Source organism: Tauraco erythrolophus, chromosome 4 (genome assembly GCF_009769465.1).
Source record: "Tauraco erythrolophus isolate bTauEry1 chromosome 4, bTauEry1.pri, whole genome shotgun sequence".
Taxonomy (NCBI): Eukaryota; Metazoa; Chordata; class Aves; order Musophagiformes; family Musophagidae; genus Tauraco; species Tauraco erythrolophus.
Genome location: NC_141468.1, coordinates 16,622,432 through 16,641,078, shown reverse-complemented (window position 1 = coordinate 16,641,078; position 18,647 = coordinate 16,622,432). Strand labels below are relative to the sequence as shown.

The following is an 18,647-nucleotide window of genomic DNA, read 5'->3' as shown; positions in this document are numbered from 1 at the left end:
ATTTGTGGTTTATACTGTTGACTGTTGATTGTTAACAGGTTCTGAAATAATGCAATTAGGTGATCCAAGAAAAACATATAAAGCATTAATAAGCCACATCTGCATATAGCAGAGTGAAAAATATAATTGACTAGCCATGATACTCATCTAAATAAGATAATATAATTTATTTTGCCTTTTTCTCAGGTTAAAAATCTGCTTTGTCTTAATCTTCTCTGAAAAATGGGTGTTTCATTGTGCTCTTGATCTACTCAATGCCACATGAAATTCTGCATTATTGTACTTGTAGAAGTGTTCTTATGGTAACAAAAAATTTAAAGCTTTAGGTTAGCTTGAAATGTCATACAGAACTGAACAGTATGTTGCATTAGAAAGGAGAAATCTTGCATGAAAATGCTGCAGTTCCTAGGTGATGAATAATGTCCTCTGTGTGGAACAAGTCATGCACTTCAGTGCTTATTCTTCGCCTCTTTTATCTCCCTTCTTTCCTTCTGCAGGTGTCGCCCCCAATAACTTCCTACTTGTGTGAAGGTTTCAAAATGCAGTACTGGCAGACAACTAAAGTGAGGGGTTGGGACTGACCTTTTTCAGTAGCAGAACTGGATCCCGAATGCATGTGATAGCTGCAGGTGGAACTAGGCACAGTATTTCTTTTTCTTTAGACGACTTCAGATTTTTTCTTCATAATATAACTCTGTCCATTTGTTTTTAAAGAGACTCCCCATTTTTTTAAGACTATAGAAATATAAAATGCGTTTCTTTGAATGTAACATCCATAACAGAATGCGGTCAGTCTCATCATGCTCTCCCAATAGACAAATTTACAAGAGAACTTGGAAGACTGATATTACTCTCAGGGGATGGGTAACACTGCGACACTGAAGAAGGGTTTAGGTGTGTATAGAGACTTTTGCTCTCTTTCAGCCTGGTCTCAGTGAAACTCAAGGAAAATGACTGCAAGAGTCCATTGTTACATTTTCCTGGAACTGTAAGCAGAAGTAGGAAGGGAAAATGGAGCAGGAAAAGGATGTCTTCTGGCTCATTTGAACCAGGCTATCTCTGCCTTGAAAGGCCCTGAGAGGTGGTCTGGTAGACCCTCCTTTGAGCAGGGAGGTGGATTAGGTGATCTCCAGCGGTCCCTGCCAACCTCAACTATTCTGTGATTCTTTACCAAATTATCTACAGACCTAAAATTTCTTGTAGGTAATACAAAGAATTTGAACTTTGTATTAAGAAGAAAAAATGTTTTGAGATGTGATCCAACAGCAAATCTGGCATTGATGGAGGTCTGTCTGTATCTGAATAGGAAAGTAATACATGAAAAAAAATTTAAATTAAGTAACTGTTTAAAGTTCATTCCTTTTAAATATTTGAGGGCACTTCAGAGCTGTTGACGTGTGCACAGATTCCAGAAATGAGATATTGTCACTTGCATAGGTAATTATTATTGCAAAGACAAGCAAGAGAACAAGAAAACCCAGTTGGCTTTTGGTAGATATTTAAACCTTTTGGAGCATACAATGTAAAGGATATTTTTTCTGAAACTGGATTATTTTGTAAACAGAGAAAAATAAATATTACAACCCTCCAGTAGCTAATTCCTATTCTTAATTGTTAAGACTGAGTTAAAAGTAAAACCTGACATTTCTGTTTTGTAATGGCTTTGTTCAACCAGTTAACAGAGTGAGCACGTATATAATGATATTGTGAGATGGGAGAAAACATCTGGTCACAAGCTGCTGTCCAAAGATCAAAATTAGTAATGAGATTTTGTGTTCTTATACTTCTGTGCTTCAGTACGGAGACTCGAGTCAGCAGGTGCAAGTCGAGGTTGCACAAGGACAAAAGAGGTGCTACAACCTTGCCCTCCACTCTCTGACCTTCATCAGAAGGTGATAGCTGTGTTTTTAATAGAGAAGCCACATCTTCAGATTAACTGGCCAACTGGTTCATTAATGATGAGGGCTTTAGAGATTGGTCAAGTTGTGTAAGAGATGAGAGAAGCATTTTAAGAAGCTTGATTTGACTCAGATACCTCCATTCCCTTGTTGCCTGTTAGATTTTATCTTTTTTATGATTTCTTCTCTGAATTTATACTCTTGCTACACTCAAATACAGCATTGTAGGATAAAATTTGTAATTATTATGGGCTAGTTGATCTAGCTGATCTGTCCTCAGAGGTGCCAGGTACTTTCTTTGAAATTGCTGTCACGTTGATAGCCTAAGGCTTGGTAAACTTTGGAATATTGCTTGATGTTTCATGAGATAATTCTTTACAACAGTTCCTGATGCCTTTCTGTTCCATTAGCTCTTAGCCATCTGTTGCTTTGATTACACTATTATAGGGAATAAGTGTTTTGGCAAGCTATTTAGCTGTGTTGAAAAATCTCGTTTCATTGCTTTCTAGTGTTTTATTGCTCTTGTTTCTTTTTTTTTTTTTTCTCTCAACCTTTATAGTGCAATGCTTCTTGTTATTTACTTCTTGTTACTCTAAGAAACAAAAGCCTGACCCAGTTTGAGGGCATGATGAGGTTTATGGCTGTTTATGGCTGTTTTCCTTTCTTGTGAAAGTGCTTCTACCAAAAGAAGTTGTGTATTCCAATATGGGCTGACAGAAGGTAGATATTATAACCTAACCATATTTAAATGTTTAGTTTTGGGACTCTTGCCTCTTAAGGCTTAAAATGTGCTTTTCAAGAGTCTGGCCAACGTGTTATGTTAGTATTACCTTCTACAGAAAATCATAACATCTTAACTTCTCACTCCTGCCAACACTGCAAAGGTCAACACAGGAAGAACTGGAAGATCATTAGAAAGAAGTATGTATTCTCTGGCTTTACATTGTCAATTTGACCTTTTCATGTATTGCTCACATTTTAAAGATGAACAGAGTAAAAGACAGATGGGATGATAATGAACATAGAGACGTGCTTCCCTAAGTAGGTTCATTTTTAGGAGCTGTGATATACCAATTAATTTTTATAAGGCATGGACTTTTGGAAATGAAATAAAATACTGTTTTTAGGCTGTAGCTGAATTTAATTGGCATTTAATTTCTACTTTTAGGTTTTTTGTTAATTTTTGCTGCAATTAAAATAGCTGAATGATACTGCAAAACAAGAATTCCAACAATTCTTAGCGAGTTACTAGTTCTGTTCAATAGGTCATTTTGCCTTAGTTGTGACTGTGGTGGCTGAGTTTCCTTCGCTGCTTACCTGCTTGAGCTCTTTACATTGAATTGCAGCCTTTCTGGGAGTAACTTCTCACTTTTTTCACTTTTGGTGTCTGTAAGAGATGACTAAGAACTACTTGTAATTGGTAGCTGTAAATGCTTACGAACCATTCCTCAATCTTGGTCTTCAAGTATTGCTTGGTCTTCAAGTAATAGTACTTGTCATTAGAGGTAGTAATGTTATTTATGGGAAAATGATTTGAAGAAGGCAGTATGTTGTAATGGTAACAAAAGGGGAGGAGAAAACACTGTAAATGAAGATCTGACTAGGGATTTTCAGCCTCACAAAGGGGTCTTTTTTTGGATTATTTAACTGGCCTCGTAAAGCTGTACTGTGTTGGAAATTGCAAATGCTATCTCATCCAAACAAATGAGCTGTGTGAAGTAAATGTAGAAAAGTAACTGAAATAGTTCCCAATATAGTAAATCTATTATGAAATAAAATTGTTTAATACTAAGTGCCAGTCAAAGGTACTCAGAAGTAACATTCTGGAAACTGTTTTTGCATTTACTCTGGAAGGACTGCGGTAACCTTTTGTATCCTGTTCTAGGATTATTGTATTTTAATGGTGATTATTTCTTGATGGGTAGGGATGTTGGATTTTTGTTCAAATATTATTCATGGTATTTCTTGCTTGCCACATTGTCAGACCACTCAGTTGAAGTGGTACCTGGACTAATTAGTAATTATGGATCTTCCTTCAGCTAAGCAACATATGTAATCCTTTTTGTACTGTGTTGTGCTTTTAGTGCTTGTGTATGGGACATGGTGAACATTTTACCACATAAGAGATAAGGCTGTGACAGCACACTTGAAATCACAGCTGTTGAATAATGTACATATATATGTAGTGAAAACTTTCTGTTGTGTTCCTGCCACAGCCTTTCCCAAACAGGGTCATCTGTTCTCTGCAGAATGATCAAGATTTTCCGTCAAAGTCGCTGCTCTGATTTTAGTAAGCAAAACAGAAATGTTCTTGTGTACTTTAGTAGCTATGGCACATAATTTCTAAGTGAGGGACTAGTCCAAGTTTGACTTCTCCATATGCGATTCTTCCAAACCGTCATGGGAAAGAACATTTCCTCGGAGAGTTGTTCTGATTATGTGGTACAGACAGTTGTGAATGTTAACTACATGTCAGTTAGCAATTAATTAGATTTGTAACACTACTTCTTTATGAAAGAAGTTGTAATTGTCACAGGTAGTATTGGCCATAAATATTTTGGTTAATTAACACATCTTCATTCGAGAAAGAAGTTGATTGTCTGCACAGGTAAAAACCCTGCACCATGGGGTCATATGGACAGATTTGCACTGGACAGAGAAATAATGATGTAGAGTTCCCTAAGACAGCACTGATTGGAGAAGAAGGTCCACATGGTGAATCCCATACCCTGAGAAGATAGAGTGTGAGTTTGGAAGCTGTGTTTGTAGCACTTGAGCCAATTAGTTTTGCCCATCCAAGTTTCTTATTTTTGGTTCAGCCTTATGCTAGGAATCTTCCTGTCCCCGAATTAGCTCAGTGTCATCACCACACTCCCTTGTGAGGAGCAGGCTTGCTCATCCAAGCTGTGTTTTTAATGATGAAAAAGAATATTGCTCTTTATTTAGCCATGCTTTCATAAGATTCTTCTGATAACAGTAGTGGCAATCATAAAAAAAAAAAGACTCCAATGTTGGACATTGTAAAATAGTTGCAGTGTTGACAGTTGACAGAAAAAATTACTTGGTTCCATCCTAGGAGATATTTTTGAATTAGAAATGTGAGATGTATTTATTTAAGTCTCTAACAACATTTCTGTCGAGTCTTCACAGGGTTATTATCTTTGTGGGAAAGAAAGTGACCAGATAGGGTCCTGCTTTGCAAAATTATTGTAAATGTTGTACTGGACTGGGCAGCATCTTCTGCATTATTGAGTCTAGTCACCTACTCTTGAAAACAACCACATGCTATAATTGTGAAAAAAACACATCTTGTCTATGATGGTCTACAGAACCAAATGGGATGGGATAAAATCAATTGAAAATGATGTTAGCAAAATGAACAGTTTTCAATAATAGAGTAAATGAGCAAATGCTTTTGATATAAACATCTCTTCATAGTTGCTGCTGAATGAGTATCTTTATGTTTTGCTGAAACATAAATTGAAACATCCATGCCTTTTTTCAGGGGGTGGCTAATATCACCCTTCTGACCAAGCTCTTTAATTTATTGTCTGATGGATGCTAATAAACTGCGATGTTTTTAAAAATTTGTGAGAGCTGCTTTCGTAGTAGAACTTGCTTTTGAGCAAGTTGATTTATTTTTTTTTTAAGTATGTTGAACTGAAGATTCATTGAATCTTCCTAAGCTCTTAAGTTTGTGGAATTTAGTTTCCATGTGTCTGTAACATTATGTTGTGACATGCCAGATGGAGGAGTGCTTTGAATGGAGAAGGGTATTATTGGGGGACTTAACTCCATCTCTTCTTAGCTGCCTACTTCATCATAATTTTTGCAATCTGAAGATCACTGTAGTTAATCTTTGAGTAGGTAGTCTTGTAGACCTACAGTTTGTGGGATCATGGTTTTATTTCACTTGTGTATGGTTGTGTTTGTGCACATTAGCTTATGCTGTACTGCTAACATATTACTAAATGCTGTACTATTTTTCTTTGCCCCCTACTGTCTTGACTGCCGTAACGTAAAGTTTATGGCATATATACAAATATTTTTAGGATGCTAATTTATACTGTAAAAGGGTATTTTCTTGTAAGACACTACCTTTTGAGAAGCAGAATTATGTCTTGCTGTTGCTCTAACTGCCCATACATTTTTACATAGTAAAACCAGCCTGCTGTACATTTGGTAAAAACTGCTACTTCTCAGCCTTCATTTACAAAATAAGACACTTAAACCAAAAAGGAACGTAGGATCTTACAGATGGAAATTCTAAGGAGAACGCTTTCAAATTGCTGAGTGTAGTTGCCTGCAGTGGCAGGCAACTTGATTATAAAATACTGCTAATAAACTCATTAAGTGCCATTTCAAAAATAGTTATATTATTTTCCCTATTGTTCCTGTTGGATAGCTGTTCTGAATATTATCCTCTGACATGATTCCATTTTCTATTGTAAATCACTCTGTGGTCAGGTTTTTTTTTACTTTGAATGCATGCTTTCCATTTGATAAAAATTGTGGCAATCTTTTGAATCTCAGAAATGTTTAGCTTTAAGCTTTCTCAAATAGAAGGAAAATATTATTTTCCAAATTGTTATAAATAAGTCTGTTACTAGTGGCAAATTCTGCAATACTGATTCTCAAATTTTTGTCCAGTGTGTATAATGATAAACGGTCTAATTTTGAGATGTATATGCAAGCCTGAAAGTACAATCATTTGTTTTCTTCCTGCTTTCCAACATTTTCTTACCACATAATAATTTTTGTCCCAAGAGATGCTCCATTTTTTTTAACATATTGTCTAAAGCTAGAAACTAGCTGTGCATAAAAAATGCAATTCTCTTAGGATTAGTGATAAACTAACAATGGACTATATAGCCTGTCTGGGACATATCAAACACAAACTGGTTTTGAGGACAGAAAAATACTATATATGAAACAAACAAACAAAATATTTATTGTACATTGTCAAGGTTTTAGTATGTGTCTAATTCCTGTTACACAGGATAAATACATGAGCTAGAAGCCCTCTGTCAGTGGCCATGTCGACAATTTAAAGCAAATAAGAAATAGGCCACCTGCATAATCTTTTTTATTCTAATTTTAGCTTTGATACTAGATTTGGAAGATACTTTGAGTGAATAGCAGGTTTCTGTGATGATGCGTTTTGGTTCTTCCCTTAACTATTCCTAACTTCAGAACAAATTGTTTGACAACTTTTAGTTAAAAACAATTCATTTGAAACATAGCTCAAGCTCTGTTGGAGCACATTTTTGTGTCTTTCTTGACTAGTAGCCGCAGAGTCAGTTTGCTAAACTATGATGTGGGAGCTCTGAGATTCATGTTTGCTTGAAATCATTTATGCCTATACTGCCTGTTTGTCAGGAAAGTAAGTATCTGGCTGTTGGTTATTCAAGGCTGGATAGTGCCCTGCTCATCTTTTAATGCTGTTCTACTTTTTTTGTTAGTTAATATATGAACATTTACTAGAGTCTGACTGAAATGTGGTTGAGTGCTCTTACTGTAGTAGTAAGGCATTGATTTTATTACTGACTTGCTGCCTTTTATACTGGTTTTATAATTGTGTAAGTATTCTATAAGAATTAGAACAATTTCAACAGGAAAGACTAGTAAATGAGGTGAATCTTTTCTATCTTTACTCTTCTTCCTTTCAGTGTCATTCTCTTTCTCCTTCCAGTTTCTTTTCATTCTATTCCCCATCCTCTTCGCATTTATATTTTCTTTCTCTTGTTCATTCTGTCCCCAAATTCCCTCCTTGCATTATACTACTCTTCATTTTCTGACATCCCATTAATCTTCCAGTCTTTATGGCTTACTTTCCCACCTCCACAAGCACACCCACAGGATGCTTAGAAATTTTACAGCATACCCAGTTGTCAAAAAACTAAACTTACAAGTCCCAGACCCATAATACTATGCTGGGAATGCTCATTAACTCCCACACTGTTTGGAAAAAGAAACTGGTACAGTTAGTATAAGGTCTGAAACCATAATACATGCCTAATATTCCTTCCCTTTCCTCTAAACCTGGGAACTCCTCATTGGAGTTGAGGAAGGAGATGGGATCTGGCTTTTTTGCTTCAGCTATGGTTCTGATCTTTGCAGAAACCCTAGAAAGAGTGACGTGAATGTGTAGTTATAGTGCTGTGACCTCTGAAACATTAGGTTTGAGGAGAAGGCACTGCTCATCAACAGATCAGAAAACCTGTGCAGTAGGTGGATATTCGGGGCAGTGAACCCTCAGCACAGCAGCTGCATCGCAGCTTTACTGCTGTGATAGCCGTGCAAGTTCCCCACATCTGAGAGGCAGATGAGCACACCTGCTTTCTTTGATTTGAGACTGTCAGGCTAAGAAAACTGGGACCTGGGGAAGATGAAGCAGAGCTGCACTGGTCTTGCAGTAGTATTAGTGGCTACTACTGCTGCAGCCACCAGCAGGAAGAGTGCGGCGGTGTAAGGTCTCACTGCCAGAGGAGAGTCGAAGTGAGGTTTCTAGGGAGACATGCCTGTGGTCTCAGATGCTTCTGCCCAGTCTGGGTGCCAGGATTTCTGCCAGACCATGTTCTTTACTGCTGGCAGAAGTCACTAAGAAAAATGACAAAAGACTGCGTTTCTAATGTGTGTATGATCAACTGATCGCCCCCTCCACTAATTGCCTGTGAATGCTAAATAAAAAAACAGTATTCAGTGTATGGATGACAGTGCTTAGTTTCCAAAGGCAATAATTTGAAGCTTTTCTCTTGCTAAATAGCACCCATGCCAGTATTTAGTATTGCTCAGTGGAATTATCTTCAGATTTAATCTTGACAACAGACCTGAACAGTTTTTGGATAGTTTTCACTCTCCAGTATTTCAGAAAAGCTCTGAACAATACGGAGACACTTGAGTTGTATTTTTTTGCAGGCTTTGGAAATGATCACTGTGTTAATTTGTACTCTTAATTCTGCTGTGAGGAAGATCTTGTCAGCGTTAGAGATAGAAATGTAGAAATACAAGCTTAATTCTGCAGTAGTCAGTAGTAGGGGCTGACCTGCTTTACCTCTGCTTGTCCTTGGTTAGTATTTTTTTTTTAAGCCTATATCACATTTAATTAATTGTTTCACACTTTAATGACAGTAATGTAACAGATACTGCATGTTAAAACAATATTGCTAGCTACACCATAGCTGAATATAGCTGTAGTGTAACTAACCTCAGAATTATTGAATCATTCACTGGTAACGCACCCCAGGTTAGATATTGCCAGCAGTGCTTCCAGTTCCTTTTTTTCTATTCTTCTTTTTCAGAGGATAGCCCCAAGGAAGCTAAGCAAAGCATTGCTAAGCAATCAAAGGAAATCAGTCCTCTCCTTTACTCTCTGTTCTCTGTTATGCAGTGAGGATGCCAGTTATTTAATGTTAATGAAATGAATTAGCAGACTGAACTTAAAGATGAACTTGCCTGGCAAAACGATGCTCTTATTGATAAAAAAAACCTATAGTACCATTAAAGATAATAATTATTTTTGAAAATCTTCTTTGCTAGAATCCTACTCAAGTGGGAACTGCTCTCTTCAGGTTTTCCATAACCTTGGGACTTTGAAGGATACCATGCTAATGTGGTGGATGGATACTGCACAGTCCTGGAGGAGAACATAAAAAATGCTTTGGATATCAAAGTATTGACCCAATCATCTCAAACTGTTACAAGAGGTATGATACTTGTTTTACGGAGAATAACTGAGTTTTTTGACAGAACTACAGTATGTTATCAAATGGAAGAAACTCTTACATCGAAGCCCGTTACAGGAATGTTTTCCCTGCTTGCTTTAACCAGTAGAGGATGGGAATATACATGTCTCAGAATCATCTAATGCAAAGCCAAAATTGGGTCTGTCTGTTGTTATTGGCCTCAGAAGTTTTTTCTTTATTCCCCACAGCCCCTCTTTTTCCTGACTTGCCCAGAAAATTGTCCTCATTAGTTTACAACTTTGCAACATTTTCTTAGCAGTTTGTCATGGAAAAATTGTTCCAAATTCTGCTTTCTTTGTGTTAGTGGAAGGATCACAAGTAGAAATTATTTGCAAGCAATGGAACAAGCTTGAAACTACACTGTGATGCTTTTGTCAGATGGAAATCATTTCAAGTGGTGTATTCAGTATGAGGGAATTTTGCATTATTAATCATTTAGTTCCCACATGTTCGCGCAGATACTAGAGAATACTGAGGAATTGGGTGGGCAGGCAAATTCGAACTATGGCAATATGAACATTTAAATTTAAAAAAAAAACACTTTTGCAACAAGTTGGGGGTCCAAAACTGTAATCACTAGCATAAAAAAGAAATACAGCCCCTCTCAAGGGAAGTGATGCTTTAGAAGCTACATGCCCTTCACCTTTTTTTAGCAGCTCACCTGGGCATTTAAGTCCTCAGCTGGTATTACCTGTATTTTTTGCAGCGACTGTCTCTGCCATTTCACTTTGCTGTTACATCCTACAACAGTACTCATTGGCATTACCTTGGTGTTTCTCTGAAGGTCTGAATTGGTTAAAGCAGGTAACAGTGATGAACATTGAAGTGTCCCTGCTGAACTTCAGAGTTTAATCAACTTGAGACTAACTGAGTTGAGACAACTGAGGCCATTCACAAAGCTCTGTTGAAGCTATTTTAGGCTGCTTTGATTTTTAAAAAAATTCTTATGTCAGAGTGCATAGAGATCTATATTTCCAAATATTTTCGTTTCCACATGTGAAAGCTGAAATTTACTGCTGTGTATTTTAAAAAACCATTTAGGTGGCCCTGGTAGAGCTGCTATGCCAACACCTGGGAACACAGCAGCTTTTCGAGCAGCCCTCTGGACAAACATGGAGAAACTAATGGATCAGATCTGTGCTGCCTGTGGACAGGTACTCAGCAGCTAATTACTGTTTGTCTAGTCATGCAATTTTGCATGTAAGATATTAGATGTCACTTTTCCTCTCAATAAATTCTTTCTACAGGTGCAGCATTTGCAGAAAGTATTGACAAAGAAAAGAGATCCTGTGTCACATGTCTGCTTCATAGACGAAATAGTTAAGGTAAAGTTAATTTAGCTAAATATGTTTTAGTAATTCTGTTAAGGAAAATGTGATGAGAGAAAACTTTTGTTTACAATTTTACAGTTCCATAAAAATTTTGTAATTAAATTAATGGGAAAGTGTTGAAAGTCAAACTAACATTGAAAACTATATTTACGGTCTGTGGGTTACATCTGTAGGGTATAAACATGTTCCTTTTATAATAATTTATTTTGTTTTCTTTAAAGGGAGCTGATAAGGCATCACTGTCAGTTTTATTACTGATCATTAATGTCATTCCATAAAATACCATGTGATTTGAGTAATTAATTAAGTCTGTTCGTTTGCATAGAAGAATGTGTCTTCATCTAACACTTTCAGCCATCTGTTTTCTCTACTTGTTGGCAATTTCTTCCTTGAAAAATAATTGTGGCTATTCTTTTGAATACCTATTCTTCTCCATTCACTTGCATTGCTCTCTATTAGTATTCGGAATAATTTGATTAATGGTCTCCTTCAGTGTTAGTAACAGAATTACTGAAGCTATCTCATCTACCTTAGTAGATGAGAAGAAAAACAAAAGATGTGTTTATGCAGACATCTCCTTTTGCAAGTATATGGCTGGATTTTTAATTACATTAATTTAATGTTTGAAATATGTTGGAGAAACTCTTCATATGCAAATGTGGTCTTCTCAACAGTGAAAACAAATAATGAAGGTTAAATACAGCATTTAAGTTTATCTATCTGTAAGCCCATCTCCAAAGACGTTGCACAGAATATCACTTTTCCATGAGACACTTCAAGCTTTTCTTTCTGTATTGTAAAAAACCTCTCCACCCACCAAACACAAAACACCTCAAAAAATATAAACTTTTAGCATATTTTCTTCATTACAAAGTTAGATATTGCAAAAATGTCTATTGCTGCCTGGGTAGAACCCTTTGGTAATCAGCATGTTTAAGGAGAAACATGGAAACCTAGAGACAGAAGAAGGAACTCTGGGAGGCTCAGGAAGAGTTTGAATGGAAAGGGAGCTTAGATAAATGAGCTTTCAGGGTTCATGAGTGACTCCCACCCTGAGCCTGTGCTTCTCACTTTCACTCTTCTCTTTTGTACAACAGCACTTCAAAAGGAGATAGGAGTTTTTCCAGTTGTCGAGGATGATAATAGAGGGAAACCAAAGGAAATCTTTTATCATCCTGGAGAATAATGAACAGGGAAAATGAATCTCAATAGAAGCTAGATGCAGAGTAAAGAAAAATTAGTTATAAAATACAAGGCTTTTGGGTTGTCATATGCTAAGCTGTTCCATGATCTCTCTGATTATCCTTCCTTCCCTTTGACTTCGTACTGCAGGATAGCATCTAAGTGACAAATTGTATTTCCCAAATAATATCCATCTGTTGTTTCTCTACAGTGATCACTTCTGCAATTAATTTGCTCTTCAACAGGCATTTTGGTGTAGTATAACATCAAGCTGGACAGTTGTCATTCTCAGTGAGGTAGCTAAGGAGTAGTGGTACATCCTTGTCTGATGCTACAGAACTCTCTAAGCATGACATGGTACCACTGGTAGCACAGATACTTTACCTTCTCACCTGAGATGGTTCAGTGTAGCACAGGGTTTTTCTTGGCCATTCTTACAGTTATACCGTTTGTTCTAGTGTCCCTGAAAAGGTATGGCACCAGTCTGCAGATGGGTGAAGTCACACCAAACAGTAGAGCTGTTGTCTAGACAAAACCAGACGAGTGCTAGATGCTGCTAGAATTCAAGAGTGTATGTACAGATGGCTGTATGGGAGAGTATGAGTTGTTGGGTACATTGAAAATAGATATAAGTAAGAAACTGGTGTTTTGCCATTTACTAATGAAGATTCCATCTCGTAATTAATCCAGACTGAAACAACATGCTTTCCTCAGCAAGTGTTCTGGAAAGGGAGAAAAGTTGGGTTTTCTTTATTGTATTCGATTTCATTAATAAACTGAGCAAATGAACAAAACAGACTAAAGGTACTAACATTATACCCGTTTGCTAGGGCAACATGCCCACGCCAGAAGATCGGAAAACGAATCATCCACTCTACAGTCTGTGCGCTAATTACTGTTACTGATGTCAACATTATTATTGTAGTCATCTTCTGCAGCAGCTGCAGTACCACTTTGCCTGTCCATCTGCTTCCTTGTTTTGATTACTGCAGTGCAAGTATCATCCGAGGAAGCGTAAGAGAGGAGGAGACCCAGCCTTTTTAAAGCACAAGTCCTTTAATAGCAAGAATCTACTTGCCTTTTTTTTTTTTTTTCCCTTAATCATTCTCTTTTTTTCCATTGGGAATTTTTTATGTCTTCTCCTCACAGATAGCACAGCCTGCATTTTTTTCTAATTTTGTATTATGATCTCAAACATGTGCTTTCTGGTCTTCTAATTTCCTGTTACAATAATATATTTAGTAGTGTTGTATCCAAAAGTGTAGTTTTAAAAACCCTAACTAATTAATTAAAGGATTCACAACAATTCTCTGTTTAAAAAAAGAAAGAAACAAAGCAAAATCTGACAGATGGAGAAACTGAGGCACAGAACTTGTAAATTTGTAAATACTGGAGTTCAGCAGCAGGGCAATGGCAACACCCGTATCTTTCCTATGCTATGGTTTCTCATACAGAATTAATTTCCAAATTTTTCCACCATTAGATGTGGCAAGAGTTACTTAGGCTACGTAAATTACATGGAAGAATCTGGAGATTAAATTTAAACTTCACTTTTTTCCGCTCCTTCCTTTGCAGATCGAGATTTGGTATTTTTCCTTTGCCACAATATGAAATGAATGCAATTTTGAAAAGAATAATACACTCACAGTACATTGTAAAAACTGTTACATTTCATACTAGTAATTAACTATAGATTCATTATGAATCTCTAAATATTAAAATTACAGATTAAATTTTAAAAATATATCTATGAGATATCTAAAGGAGAAATACATTTCATTTAAGACCGAATGGAAATTTTTGTCATTTTATCTAAGAAAAAGGGCCTTTAATGACTAGATTTTACTTGAGTTGAAATAAAGAAATAGTTGAAACTAAAAGAGTTCAAAATTTTTTAAGTTCCGATTTCTAGTTTTGGAGAAAATGAAGAGAAATTTAATTTTAGACATTTTTTAAAAGATAGTGTTATTGTTTTCATAATGTTGAGGGTAAAAATTAAAGTTACTAATAAGCTTTAAATAGTGTAAAATTGGTATTTTTGTTCATCTAATGACTGGTTATTTCTATCACTTTTTTCAATTGCTTAATTCACCTTCAGAGAGCTAATAGGTTACTCCAGTTTATTCTGCTTTATTGCTTCTCTCTTTCAACGTGTAGTGACTATCCTGCCTCAGCTGTTGTAATACCTAAACTACAATTGACTTCAGTGTAAGTTGCAGCAGAACATATCATTCTGTGACAGCCAGCTTCCTAATTAGAGATAAGAATCCCTCTAAGCCCCTTGTAAAAGAGTTGAAAATGATCTCTGATCCTCATCTATTTTGGATCCTTCACTCCTACATAGGCATCAGCGATCAGTTCTGCAAAGTGAGAAGCACCCATAAAAGCAGCAAATCATTTTGAGGGGGGGGTGGTTTGGAGTGGTCAATAGAAAGGGTGAGCTGAGGTTTCTGGCTGGGCAGGAGAGGGCAGATCTCTGTGAGAGGGCAGATCTGCCCTTGATCGTCTTTGATCTGCTGATAGCAGGTAAGGCACGCTGCAAACCCTGTCCTTTATGTAAGCCTCTGGGTAAAAAAGGGAGCTGAGAGTTGTAGGGAGTGTTATTATGTACTTGGTGGAGGGCTCTTGTCATTGCCTCTCCTGATGAACGTTTGGTGAGTAAGCAGGCTATTTTCCTAAGTTGTCAACGCTGGCAATATGAGGTGTTAACGATACAGAAGGAAATGTCCTCATCATTACATAAGGTAAAGGAAATAAATGGAAAACATAAATGTTTATTGCCCAAAGTGTATTTACATTTGACCTTCTTATTTCTCCTCCCCATCCAAACTCGTTAAAAAATGTTGCTGCTGTGAAATTACTCCCATCTGATATAATGTATTCACATACAGTTGACCCAATTAAAAATAATCCCAAGTGGAAAAAATTAGAAAATAATTTAATTACTCCATTATGTGAGTTCAGAAAATAATCTGGTTTTCACCTGTTAGTACAAGTATGTGACTTATTTTCCAGTATTTCTTTGCAGAAGCAGAATTGGATTACTTGCATGTCATTTCTACTGTGGTTTCTTTAAGCGATTTACAAGGTGCTTTGCAGAGATCTAACACGGGCGAATGAGCAGGTTTTTGATCCCCAAAATACTGAAAATGCTTTTTATTCAAACTTACAGATTGTCCTGCTGAATTTTGTTGCAACATTTTCGAGGCCTCTCTAAAAAACCCAAAAAGGTCTTACCAGTTAAAGGTCCTGATTCCAATTTTGGATGGATCAGTGCGTCCAGACGGCCATGCTAAAAGTGATTTGATTCTGATTCAAATGGGAAGGTCAGAGCCTGTGCAATGGTTTTCTAATGGCACTGCGTTTTCGCTAGAACTTTAATTCCATTTCTCTGACAGAAGTGTGCAGCTATAACCAAAGGAATGGCACGGAGGTTGCATGGGTTAGTAGGTTATAATGGCTTTGTTCTTTTTCCCTTCTGGTTTGGTGGGGTTTGTGCAAATTGCAGTTCGGCGATGATGGAAAATTAAGTCGGTTGGTTTTCAGCCAGCTTGCTATTCGAAAAGAAATGCGTTTACCAGAAGTGCCGCCTTTTATCATCGTTCTTGTCAATCTTACCTGAACAACTACAGCCTGAGTGGATGTGTTAACGAACCACCCTTTCATCCTTGGATGGAGTATGTGGTAGCCAAGATGAAAGTATAGTTCAAATTGCCACTGTACATGCTAAATCAGTTCTCTGGATGGAATGTCAGGTCCCTTGGGTAGTTACTGGCTTTTGGAAACACTGAATTAATTACTTGCAGTTGATGCATATCTTGCAGGAATATGGGAGGATTAATTAATGTTTTAAGTAGTTTTGGAGACATAGGACATGTTAAGATCTAAGTATTTTTGTTCCTTAAAATTAGTTTTCTGAGAAATCACTTAACAATTCTAATATTGTAATAGGGAAAATGCATAGCCTTAACTTTATTTTCTAGTTAAGAAGGTTATATTTAAAAAAAAACCAAACCACAGGTTTGTTTCATTTGTCAGCTGCATAAAGAGACCTTTTTAAAATGTTGCACTACTGCTGGAAGTCTAGAAACTGTTACACCTTGGGTATAAATTGATCAACTCAGTGTAATGAAATTCTATGCCCTGCAGTAAAACAAAAATCAAGGTCATTTTTAAATCATGGTGTCGTTTATTGACATCTGTTCACCTGCAATGTATGATGTAGACAATGTTAGAAATATAAATGCCCTGTTCTTTTAAGAAATTTAATCTCTACTGTTTTGAGAAGATAGAAAAGGTTTATTGAAAACACACTTGGAATTTGCCTGTTTCTTTACTGATTAATTGCACTACTGAGCATGATGGCTTTTTGTTCACAGTCTAACATTGGCACTTGTGTTGCTATAGAAATAGTGCAAATAGATTTCTTTATTTCTGTCCCATAAGATCTTGCCATACAAAACAGTTAAATCATTTACGTTGTTGCTTTATTATAAGGTGGAAAAAATATTTAGGCTGTCCTTTAAAATGTCTTCTGTTTTTAGAGCAACATTCACAAGTCTCGTGTTTCTTTATGGCGGAGCCTTTGATTACAGATAGAAAACACAGTATGTATTAGTATGCAAAGCCTGATTTCAGGAGCCTGCAGCAACTAGCTGCATGGTAATATTCACTATATTGTTTTACATTTCAAAGAGGCTTCACAATAAAGATGTTTTTCACATTCCACTCAAAGTATCAAAATTTCTACAGGAAAAAATAAGTTGGAAGTGATTGTCATGAAGTGGGAGCCAGTTTAGAATCAGTGGGTCAGACTTATTATCTGGATGTTAGAATAGCTATTTTAGACACACACAAATATGATAATTCACAGATGGGAAATTATACTCATTAAGTTCTAAATTTACAGTGTGGAGGAAATAGAGACATTTGTAAAAATAAATATGTGTCTTTTCAGCATCTTCTTGCATTCTTGTCTAATACTGAATAAGGAGGGTACTTTCATTCTCATTCCTTGAATTTAGATTTAATGTCAGATACTAAATAGTTATATTAAGAACAGAACTCAAGAGATTTCATTTCAGTAATGGCAAAGTTAATTACTAGTCCGATATGTTTTTTGAAAATTGGGTAAGCTGTTCTGTCTTTATGTTTGAGGAGACTTTTAAAATCAGTTTTCCAGCATTAATATCATTACAGAGTAGCAGTGAATACAGTTCTTCAAATATCTTTGCTCTTATGGTACTGGTACTCAACCCACCATTGTTCAGTGGTTTATTAGCTTCCTAGTAGCTATTAGTGAAAATGGGTTATATTTTTTGAACTGTGAAATCAAGTCACTTTCATGTGAGTAAGCGGGAAGGGGTTTAGCGCATGGATTCTGTCAGCCTGTAGTTTTTCCATCAAAAGATTATCTTGTAATCCTGCAAACAGGCAACATTGATCTACATTTCAAATCTATACAGCTGAGCAATAATGTCACTTCACACGATTAACAAGTCTGCGTACATGCTATAATACAATGCGCTAAAGATATAAAGACTACTGAAAAATATTTTTAATATGCAAGTATAAATGTTTTTTTTCCCCTTGTCTATTTCGTACCAGTAAGAGAATACTGATCTGAGTCCTTTCCTTACCACCAGTCGTTGCACAGAAGATGGTTGAACCAGCAGTGTCTCAGCTGCAGTGTGCTATAACATCCCTCATTTTGAAGTTTTGAAACTCAGCTTTTTGTGCACGTAGGATTGCTCATGAATGGCCCAGCTGAATGGCCAGGCCCAGAAGGTGGTCATCAGTGGCACAAAGTCTAGCTGGGGACTAGTAACTCGTGGTGTAGCCCAGGGATCAATACATGTTCCTGTCCTGTTTAACACCTTCATTAATCATCTGGATGATGGGACAGAGTGTACTCACAGCAAATTTTCTGATGACACAAAACTAGGAGGAGTGGCTTATGATGCAGAGAGTCGTTGTGATAGTTTGATGTGTGGGGGGGTGTTCTGGTGGCAGGGGAGGGGATTTGCTCCCTGTGCCACCAGATCTGAGTCCCATCCCCCCCGGGGGAGGTTGAGCCAAGGCGGCGCCTCTGCGAATTGCCCTATTTAAGTTGGGACAAAGGGGCGGGAAAGGGCTTTTTGCTCAGGAGCGAGGAGAGAGCAGGAGGGCGCGGCCCTCGCTCCCGGCTCCCGGCCGAGCGGCCGCCCGGGCCCGGGCCCGGGCCGGCGCCATGTGCTCAAGATGGCGCCGGGGAGCCGCATGGGGGACTCGGTAAGCGCCCCGCTCCCGGGTGCCCGCCGGGCCGAGCTCCCCCAGAGAGGATTAATATCTAAGAGAAGACAACCACAACGACGGGTCAGCAAAGATGGAGCAGGAGGAGGTGTACTGGAGCTGAGGCTTCCCTTGCAAATCGGTGTGAGATGGCAGGCGGCCCCCCTGCAGCCAGGGTGTACTCGGCGGAGCAGCGACCCACTCGTGGCCTGTGGAGAAAC

At 37.4% G+C, this 18,647-nt stretch overlaps 1 protein-coding gene across 1 annotated transcript in view; it reads left to right on the top strand.

Moving 5' to 3' along the window:
- Positions 1 to 18,647, top strand: part of COG5 (component of oligomeric golgi complex 5) — a 200,042-nt gene that overhangs the window by 119,545 nt on the left and 61,850 nt on the right. The window contains 5 exon segments of the mRNA XM_086609866.1: positions 9,438 to 9,461; positions 9,464 to 9,500; positions 9,503 to 9,604; positions 10,685 to 10,797; positions 10,891 to 10,968. Of these exon segments, the coding sequence (XP_086465992.1) occupies positions 9,438 to 9,461; positions 9,464 to 9,500; positions 9,503 to 9,604; positions 10,685 to 10,797; positions 10,891 to 10,968 (354 nt within the window).